The 10,537-nt window shown below is 46.7% G+C and overlaps 2 protein-coding genes across 2 annotated transcripts; one reads left to right on the forward strand and one right to left on the reverse strand.

Annotated features, from left to right (window-relative positions):
- The first annotated feature begins 8,692 nt into the window (after positions 1-8,692).
- Positions 8,693-9,301, forward strand: LOC109742421 (B3 domain-containing protein Os06g0107800-like). The gene has a single exon (XM_020301505.4). It carries the CDS (start codon positions 8,693-8,695, stop codon positions 9,281-9,283), a length of 591 nt encoding a protein of 196 aa, XP_020157094.1. The 3' UTR covers positions 9,284-9,301.
- Positions 9,302-9,415: 114 nt separating this feature from the next.
- Positions 9,416-10,055, reverse strand: LOC109742422 (WAT1-related protein At3g28130-like). Its single transcript, XM_020301506.1, has 2 exons — positions 9,820-10,055; positions 9,416-9,698 (listed from the first exon to the last, which is right to left on the reverse strand). Exons 1-2 carry the CDS (start codon positions 10,053-10,055, stop codon positions 9,416-9,418), a joined length of 519 nt encoding a protein of 172 aa, XP_020157095.1.
- Positions 10,056-10,537: the final 482 nt, after the last annotated feature.

The following is a 10,537-nucleotide window of genomic DNA, read 5'->3' on the forward strand; positions in this document are numbered from 1 at the left end:
CACCAGAATTCATCGGCCGGTATGAGAAGATCAGAGATCACTGGCCCGCATTTGTGGCCCACAAGACATCGGAAAAGAGTAAGAAGATGTCAGCGACAAACAAGAACAATGCTGCGAAGAAGAAGCTTCACCATCGCACGGGGTCAGGTGGCTACCTCAAAGCCCGCCCTAAGTGGGCCAAGGCTGAGAATGATCTGCTTGAAAAAGGGATCGAACCACAAACAATGAACTGGCCAGACCGTTGCCGGACTTGGTTCTTCGGGGCTGGCGGAAAATTGGACCCTGTATCAGGGAGGTGCGTTTGGACGAACGAGCTTTTGAGAATACCAGTCAAGAAGATTCAGCAATATATCGATGCAGCGCAGGAAGGGACGTTCGTTCGAGACAGAGAGAACGACGAGCTCACAATGGCCCTCGGGAATCCTGAGCACCCTGGACAGACACGAGGCACGCCAGGCTCCGTTCCGTGGAAGGCTGGTTTTACGGACGCGGGCGGTTACAAAAGCCAGGAGAGGAGGAAAAAAATGGAGCAAACCCAAATTCAGAAGCTGCACGAAAGGGTTCAAGCGCTAGAGGAACGAGACGGCAATCGACCTGCCTAAACTACCCTCGAAGCTACCCCGCCATCTCAGCGGAGAAGCAGCGTGGCTTCCACCGAGCTGCTTCAGCCGGAGCATGTCTTGACGGCTCCTGCTAGCTACCCCGTGGATGCTATCACGGAGTCTCAACATTGCCACCTTATGGCGCAATGGCAGAACTTCAAAGTCAAGGCGGCTGCTGGCTCTGTTTTACCTCCTGAACCCGGCGCAACCTACCACTGCCGGCCGATTCCAGAAGGATATGCTAGGGTGATGGTGGATGAAATAACGGAGGGATTTGAGGACCTCCAGCTTGACCACCCTACCGGTGAAGGGGAGACTCGGCTAGGTTTAGCTCTGAAGACTCCATGCCTATGGCGGAAGGAGCTCATTAACCTTCCGAACTGGACGCCTCCGGCGAGTAAGGGCACTCCGCCGCCTCCTCCTCCGACGAGTGATCAGGGCACTCAGCCTCCTTCTCCGGCGCGTGGCGGCACTCCGCCTCCTCCTCCGGCGAGTGATCAGGGCACTCAGCCTCCTTCTCCGGCGCGTGGTGGCACTCCGCCTCCTTCTCCGCCTGCGCCGACGTGCCAGAGCAGCCAGCCTCCTCCTTCTCCGCCTCGTCAGCAAGGGCGGAAGAGACCCGCCGCCGCTCCGGCTGCTCCGGCGCATCGTAGTCCTTCTCCTCCGCCTCGTAAGCAAGGAAAGAAGACAGCCGCAGCCGCTCCGTCTGCTCTGCCGGCGTCTAGCAGTACAGCTGCCAGAGGCGGGAGGCAATACAGATTCGGTCCTTCTCTGAAGACTCCTGAGAAGTTACCATACGAGAGGACCGAGGAGGAAACCACGAAGATCGTGCGAGCCGAAGTGACGAACTTCTTTGAAGGGGTGAAAGCAAAGAAACATCCACCTCCGCAGGAGAAGGTAGATCCGGTGAAAGCAAAGCGCACTCTGGCTGCCCTGACAAAACCACCAAAGTCTTCGCCGAGAGGCAACTATGAGCGCATTCTTGCAAAGACATATGCCGAAGCGGAGCGGTCGGGAAGTACTGTCAGTGATCAAAGGTTAAAAGAACGATGAGCTGGGAAAAAAATTGCCCAGCTCGGCGAACAAGCGAACCAATCGTGCCCCCCGCTCAAGGAGTCTAGCGACATCGTCGCTAATGATCCGAGGATGGTGCCTGGTTATAGCAATCTTGGAGATTACCTGCCCGACGATCTACATTATGAAATCATGGAGGTGGACGAACACAAATACCATTAGGGAAGCCTCTCGTCAAAGATGAAAGATCTCTAACAATGATGATGCGAAGATTACATGATTGGTACATGAAAACCTGTAGAGAGTCTGATGGGATGAATACTTTGACGCTAAGAGTTAAACCGGAGCATGACCTCGTTGGAATTGAACTGCTGAATGTTCCATTTGAGGAGTTCTTCCTGTTTTTCAATCAAAAGGCCCTCGATAAATCAATGATCACTTGCTACTGTCTGTAAGTAGTACTACTTCTGTCATTAAGTCTCTCTATATAGGTCAGCTCTTTCATTGCATGTATTTATAATTATCCTCACTATATTATGCAGATTGAAGATCGCCGAATTGAAGAAAAGACAAATCCGTGATATTGGGTTCATTAACACAAATCTCATAGATGCAACTCAGGTTAAATATCATGCCGAAGATACCGAGGCCAACTTGCTACGATCGTTGGTAATAAATGAAAACAAAGATATAATACTCTTTCCTTACAACTTCAAGTGAGTGTTACTGTCTTGTGCATATTCGGTTTCCCTTATTAGTCCAGGTTATGGTAATGTAATTGATGACTTATGCATGCATGCGCAGCTTCCACTATATTTTCCTAGAGATTAAGCTTGAGCAGGGAGTAGTAACCGTCTTAGACTCGAGACAAGATCCCCACGACTATGTGGACATGACTCAAATACTCGAGAAGTAAGTTAAATCGATCATTATCCACCATATCAGCAACTTTGTTCATTTCCTGATATCAAGTAATTGTTTTCTTTGTCTGGCAGGGTTTGGAGAAAATTCACCAACAAAGCTCCGGGACTGCCGAAGAAGCTGCAATTTAGACACCCGAAAGTAAGTACTATAGTAGCATGTTCCGCGCATCTCCTAGTGATTCAAGCGCTAGTTTCATCAATACCATTTAGCATGCTTGCTTATCAGTTTGATTGACCTCTATTTCTTGTAAAGTGGTTGTGGCAGGAACAAGGGAATGATTTCTGTGGATACTACGTTTGCGAGTCCATCCGCCACACGACCTGTGAGCGGATCTACTCTGACGAACAATATGAAGTGCATAAGCAATAATATTCACAATTTTATTTTATTACCATCATTTGTGTCGAGTTTCATTTATTCATATATATATGTATTGACCCCCTTCTTCAAATTAGATATTTCGGATGCGGGATGAACTCCTAGCACCAGATCGTATACGAGCAATTCAAGAGGAATTGCCGGCATTCTTCCTTGACCACGTGATCGCTGAAAACGGAGAATACTATGTGGACCCTGTGTTCTTACAATTTAATTAGGAGATTATATTGTAAGAGATAATTATTGTATATATGTAGCCGGTAGTGTCAGATAGATATACGAGAACTTGTTGTTCGACCAATCTCTCGGAGAAGGAGAGGTGGTCGATATCACTTCTCTCTGTATGCATATGTTCATGACGATCTTCTGTTTCTTCATTTGCTTACTAGCTAGCGTGTCTAGTCCTCTCCATACGTATATAGTACGTAGCGTCGACCAAGCACGGAGATAAGAGAGGACACTTCTCTCTATTAATTAGCTAGCTAACACAATATATAAAACACCTAAATTAACCCCCCAAAACCCCCAACCCCCCCCCCCCTTCAAAAAAAAAAACAAAAACCCCAGCCCCTGAAATGCTGACGCGTGGATGTCTATTGGTCCCGGTTGGTGTCACCAACCGGGACCAAAGGCCCCCTGGCCTGGGCTGGCCGCAGCGGCCACGTGGAGGACCTTCTGTCCCGGTTCGTGTAAGAACCGGGACTAAAGGGTTAGAGCATTAGTAACGACCTTTTAGTCCCGGTTCGAAAACCGGGACAAAAGGCCCTTATCAACCGGGATAATAGGCCCTTTTTCTACCAGTGGACCCAATTCGCCATGGAAGGCCACTCCAATATGATCGCTGGTGCCGTCGGACTCACCGCTGCTCCCGTCGGACCCGCAATGGTCCCTATCGTGATTCCCGTCAGAACAATAAGAAGAAGGTTGCTCCCCCGCCAACCTTTCCACAACTATGTATTCATGTATGCACTTTTGTTTGTGGTTGTGATGCACAATTCTTGCAGCTTGATATGCTGAACTTGATTTGAATAGTTGATTTGACCTTGAATTTGATATGTTGTTTCATTATTTGTGTTGTGATCTCACAAAGTCTATCACGACATGTTTTGTTTCAACATCTATATGCAACTTTGGAGTACAAGAGAAGAAGGAAATAAATTAGGCATCACTTTTTCATCACCTGTTGGAGCAACAGCAGTCGTGCTGCCCAAAAATCTTCTCTTTCCCACCCTGAAAATAATTTTAGGTCACCAACTTATTCATGATGGTGCTCTTAGGTTCGGTCCACCACCACCACGCTTTCGTTCAGTCTTGTGGAGCACTCCACCTCGAGAGGTCCTCCACAGCGCTTTGATCGTTGATTGGCATTTCGACGCTCGCACGAAAAGTAGTGCAGCGAGGACCAAATTAGCACTAGCCTTGCTTGCCAGACTTGCTCACTCACTCACTGTACAGAGAAAAACCAGGCACTGCTAGTTTAGAAAAAAAAAGGTCCTTCGGTTTTTATTAGAAAATTCATAATTTGAAAAAAAACTTATGAATTTAAAATGTTCTCGGACTTAGGAAAGTGCAAAAATTCCGAAAAAATTACAAGATTGAAAAAAGTTTTGGATTATTTTAAATCACAAATTTGGATAAATGTTTATGATTTTTTTAATGTTTGAACATTTAAATATTTTCAGGAACTTAAAAATGTTCATGAATTTGAAAATTTGTTCATGGATTTTCATTATGTATTATTTTAAATTAAAATAAAAAAATAAAACAAAAGGTAAAATAAATAAAGTGACAAAACAAAACACAAATTATTGAAAACATTATAGAAGGTTCCCAAAACCGGTGGAGAAGAGATAACATGGGCCGTCAGCCACTTAGAACCTAGCGGAGGAAAAGGTAGAGGGCGCCCTATACTAATAGGCATGTCTTTGACGCGTTAAGCGCCAAATAAGATTCCACCTCTACCTCTGCCTCTCATGAGTCTCATCTATGTTACAACTGCATCTTAGTGTTGGAGTGCTCCACAAAAAAAAAATGTACAATATACATAGGGTGGCCTTTTGGCTCTAGGGTGCATATGCTCTTGGATGAACAGTAAATTCAAATTAATAGTAAATAAAATTTTAAAAAACTACTTCTTTGTGTAGTTGTTCTTGTTAGTATAACAAGCGTGCTTGACAATTTTCATGCGAAAAGGGATAATAGTGCTTCATCTGTGGAAAACCAAAAGTGTACCATTTGGAGGTAACATTTGATGTTTGACTTTTTTTTGAACAGGTCAAAATGCTTAAACTTAATTTACCCAAAAAATAATTTTTTTTAATATGCTCTTTCTTACCTTCCCTTTTCACATGAGAGATAAGAGTATAAAATAGATCTGAGCCATTGATTGCATCAAGTAGTGGGTTTGATTCACTCTTACCTTCCTACCTCCCATGTGAAAAGAGGAGTAGGAGGGAGCGTGTTAAAATTGCACAACAAACAATGATCCCATCTATTTTGTTTTTCAACTTTTTTTGACATTTGCAAAAACACTTTTTGGTGTGAAGGATGCTCCCAGGAGTCGAGTTGGATTAGTAAGCTGCAATTTTCATCTATTCCTAGTCAGCCTTGTGGAGCTTTCGGTCGACTACTATTTGTATGTAGTTGCCAAGGATTTTTTTTTAGAATGCACGGGTATAAATATGTACAATAATATATGCCTAATAAGCTGCAGTTTTCATCTAATTAGGGCCTGTTCTGATCTCCTCCCGCTCCTAGCTTCCCAAAATTCTGGAGCGAAACCGAGCCGAACGATTTAGCCCCGAGAAGCTGGCTTCGGGAAGTTGTGATCGATCGCAGTGTTAAAATCTGGAGCGAGGTCGGCTCAACTCCACAAAAACGAAAAGATGGAGTTGGATGATATTACGGCAGAACTGCCACCGCTACGCTCGTAAGGAAAACGAATTGGTACGTAAAGAGAACTGTTCGCTCTCCTCTCTCCCTCGAACTGGGTTGTTTCAGCTGGCCCAAATGCCTCCGAACAGGCCAGATTTTGGTTAACTGGGCTGCCAGCCAATGGAGCCGAACGTATCGTGATTGCCAGGCAGAGCAGAAGCTAGCGTGAGAAGCTGGTATTTGAGAAGTTTTGTGAAGTTGGAGGAGATCAGGACTGGCCCTTACTCTTTGAGCATATTATCCCATTCCAATCTACCACTACTCCCTCTCTGGTTGGGTTTATAACTCGGGCACAGATTTCTAGGTCTTCAGTTTAACTAAGAAAACATATGTAATATCTCATAAAAAGTACGTGTTTGAAAACTTTATTCGATGAGAAATCTGTTGTTTTTGTGTCATAGTAATATAGTATAATACATGTTTCACAAGTTAATTTGCATGCCTAAGCCAAAAAGGCTCAGATAATCACCACCTGAAACAAAATATTACTACTATGCTGGTGCGTGCATACTAACCCTTGCCGACCTTGCTACTCCAAGAAACAACGTATGTATACAAGCTGCTGCAAATCCAAAGCGGTTTTGGGCTGGACAGGAGGTCTGAATGGTACTACTGCAAACTAGCAAATGCACTGCACTGCAAACCACCCTAGCTACCTGCAGTGAACTGGATTAAGATGTAATGTTCAAAACCGTCCATTTGGCCCTTGAGAGTCGAGTAGAGACTACATCGATCAGCAGCTAGTATATATTTTTAGTTTCATATGCATATACAAAATGCAAGTCCTTGGCCTCATGGGGGGCATCTAAGGTGCACGAGCAGTTAATTAACTGGGTCACCCCGGAGACCACACCCAAGTGGCGATGCTTAGTTTAGCCACCAATCTGGTCAGGAAACTTAATTAATAATTTGCTTATTGCATACACCTTTCACCTTTGGGTTGGGAGCGACCAGGTCCAAGTAGAGTGGATGTGACCTAAGCCACATTTTCAAGGATGATGTCATCACTAAGCAAGTAACACCCCGATTTCCAATTGCTTGATTAACAAGGGTAAACTATCAAGAATGTTTGGACATGAGGAGGATGCATGACAAGTACACCACCACAATGCACAAACCCAAATTGCATATTTTTTATTGTGCCTATAGTTGTATGCTCAATTATTCAAGCCAATACGATAGTTAAATACTTAATAATTAGCTTGCTCGTAGCCCCTATATTATTTCTCAAAAAAAAAAGTACCAAATAGCTAGCTTCATCATCTGGCCCAATTACACGGAACTAAGAGCATCGCCGGTCCCCCAAATCCTTCTTAAACTTTTCGTAGACGCGCCCGGTCCGTGAAGAGAAGGAAAAAAATGACCCGACCGGACCCCTCATATCATCCCTATATGTCCGGCTTGTCCACGAACCCTCGTAATGAGACAAAATATAGGGAGGATATGAGGGCTCGCGGACACGCCCAGTCAATCCCCGCGGCTCACCCCTGACCATCTTTTCTCTTTCTTTTTTCTCTCTCTTCATCACCATCAATCATATGCAAATGACCGGACATATAAGAGAAAAAATGAGGAGCACGATGTATAGAGGGACAAATACGGGCTCAAAACAGACACGCTTGGACATTGACCGGGCTCGTCCATGGAAGTACAGGGCCCGAATTTGCTAAGTCCGGTTGTAGATGCTCTAAGGCTACGTACTACCCAATAATATTAATTACTCCTATGGTAAGTTGTACTGCTACCTGCTCTTAGACTTGTACGACCATCTGGCCAGTTCTCTTCTCCAGCTTGCATTCCATGTCTAATTAACACCAATCAATTATAACACTAATTCTGTAGTTGATTTCTCTTTAATTTGTGTATACTCCATCTAATTTTGCTGGTCTCTATACCTATATATAGCTCAAATAGCTGGCATGTCTCTTTATTTTCCAGGTAATGTCTATGCCGACTTGTTCCAAGTGAGACAAAGTTAATTGGCAGTTGACCTTGTCGTTCATCATCCATCGATCCTCTCTTGTCTCTAGAGCTTATCATGGCATGTATATACTTGTATAGTGCCACTGAGCTTGTACCTGCAAGTGGCACTGATTATCTAGTACCCACTATCTATCTATGCACATCTGTCACATCCATGACTTCTCATCACATGATTTGTTTAAGGTAACCATCTGGTTTAAACCACTGAACTTGACCAGGACTTTTTCTTGCAAGCACAATCTTCGCAAATTACCGCGTTAAGAAGATTTACACCGAGCAAACAAACGTAACCTACAAAACTTGCTAAACTTACGTAGATTGTTTAAGGTGTATATCCAGTAGATGTGGCATTACTGAGTGATCTACCGTGCGTACGTGTTGACTTTCCGAGTCCATTGTCGTTTGTACGGCAATTAGTACATACTCCTATATAAGTATGCTGTACGCTGACGCCGATTAGCTTTAGATTGAACCGATCGCAACTAGTGATTGTCATTGCTTCATGGTTTCACATGCACCTGCTTGGCTGCTTCCTAGTGCGCAATTAGCATGAAATAACGCGTGACACGTCAGACATGCATGCCACCAGCTAGCCAACCGAACCGAAATGTCTATTGGATCAAAGAGAGTTTGTAGACCGTACGTCCTCATGATCACTAGAAATCAACGGCTGAGATTAGCCACCAAGCGAGAGGAGTGCCGTGCATGGGAAAAGTCTAGGCGTTGACGACTTGGCGCGCAAACCACAAAGATCCCATATTCCCATCTATATATACACACACATGTGAAGGCGTGCTTCTGATTGGGATTAACCAACAGAAAGATCGACAAGTTGAGCTGAGGAATAAGATAGATCAATGGCGTTGACGGCCGCGCTGGGGAGACGGGGAGCGGAGCAAGATCGGGACGGCGGCGGCAGCAATGGTGGCAATGACAATGGCGGCGGCGAGGCGAGGATGATCATGCGGGAGCACATGTTCGACAAGGTGGTGACGCCGAGCGACGTGGGGAAGCTGAACCGGCTGGTGGTGCCCAAGCACTTCGCGGAGCGGCACCTCCTCCCGCGGGTCCCCGGCGGCGCGGCGGGGGCGGCCTGCCCCGGAGCCGTGCTGCGGTTCGAGGACGGCCGGGGCGGCGGGAAGGCGTGGGCGTTCCGCTTCTCCTACTGGAGCAGCAGCCAGAGCTACGTCATCACGAAAGGGTGGAGCGCCTTCGTCCGCGACCGCCGTCTCGCCGCCGGCGACACCGTCTCCTTCTGCCGAGCCGGTGCGCGCCTCTTCATCGACTGCCGGAGGCGTGGCGCCGGGGTCGTCTCGGCGCCGACGACAAGGCTCCTCGTGCCAGTGGCGCTTCCGCAGCAGGCGACGTCGGACGAAGACAGGGCACCGCGCGGGCGGCGCCTCCGGCTGTTCGGCGTGGACCTCGAGCTCGCCGGTGCAGAGCGATAGCAGATTAATTACGCACATTACTGTTAGATCATCGAAGAAAGAAGATATGAAATTGAATTCCTGTAGTGTTCGTCAATGACAGTCTCAAGTTACTAGTAGTCTAGTAGTACGATGCTACGATTGATTGAGTAGTTAAATGACAATCTCAAGTTCCATCGACGATGCTGTCGCGATGCGGTCGTCGGCGTCTCCGCGCCGCAGCTCCTGCTCGCCGTTGTCTCCCTTGGCGGCGGCGGCGAGCTCCTTGGTCTTGCCCCAGAGGAACGCGTAGAGGCCGACGACGACGAGCGCCGCCCCGAGCACGCCATCGAGGCAGAAGTCGGTGACGAGCACGACAGCGTCGACGGCTGTGGTGGCCACAAACGACAGGGAGTTGAACACGGGCGGGTACACAGGTCCGCGGCCGCGCCACGGCCTACGGCATGAGCACGAACGTGGCGCCCGTGTTGAACACCCCAGAGCAGACCACAGTGACCAGGCGCAGGTCCCACTGCAGCCTCCACTCCGCCGCCCAGCCATGTCTGTTGGGCGGGCACCAGGGCGAATGGCACGGTGGCGGCCCCGGCGGACTGCAAGCTCCCCGCGCGGCGCAGGTGAGCGCGGTGGCCCAGTACGGGGACAGGAACACCTCGGCGACGTCCACCGCTGCGCCGAGGAGCTTCATCCTGACGGGCCAGTGGGAGGGGGAGAGGCGCTCCGCCAGCAGCGCGACGGCGACGAGGAAGGTGGCCAAGTGGCAGATCTCACACGACTCACATTTCGTGAGATACATGCGAGCTATGGAAGTAGCGATGGCCCACCCAGATGTATTGCACATTTCATTTTTTACGTATTTCAGAGTTAAATCACTAGGCGGACACAGGTTCTAGTATCATAGTAAAAAAAAAACACATGCATGGTACATACCTTTCTCTCTTTTCTGACTTAAGCACAAACTCTCTCTCTCTCTTAAATACTCCCTCCGTTCCGAAATATAAGTCTTTTTAAACATTTTAAATGACTATAACATACAGATGTATGTAGACATATTTTAGAGGGTAGATTTACTCATTTTGCTCCGTATGTAGTCATCTATTGAAATCTCTACAAAGACTTATATTTTGAAACGGAGTGAGTACATCACTTCAAAAAATTCATAATTTATACTTTTTAAACAAAAATTTCGTTTCTAATTTTTTTAATATATATTTGAATTCCTGACATCAAGACCTTTAGAACAAGATCAAACCTAGATACACTTTTGCCGGAAAAAAA

This window comes from Aegilops tauschii, chromosome 7, assembly GCF_002575655.3.
Source record: "Aegilops tauschii subsp. strangulata cultivar AL8/78 chromosome 7, Aet v6.0, whole genome shotgun sequence".
NCBI classification, from domain to species: domain Eukaryota; kingdom Viridiplantae; phylum Streptophyta; class Magnoliopsida; order Poales; family Poaceae; genus Aegilops; species Aegilops tauschii.

Bases quoted from the DNA above. Each gene is read 5' to 3' on its own strand.
- LOC109742421 (XM_020301505.4), top strand. From the start codon at position 8,693: ATGGCGTTGACGGCCGCGCTGGGGAGACGGGGAGCGGAGCAAGATCGG.
- LOC109742422 (XM_020301506.1), bottom strand. From the start codon at position 10,055: ATGTATCTCACGAAATGTGAGTCGTGTGAGATCTGCCACTTGGCCACC. The intron at 9,699-9,819 runs GTGCCCGCCCAA...CTCATGCCGTAG, and splicing joins CCACCGTGCCATTCGCCCTG to GCCGTGGCGCGGCCGCGGAC.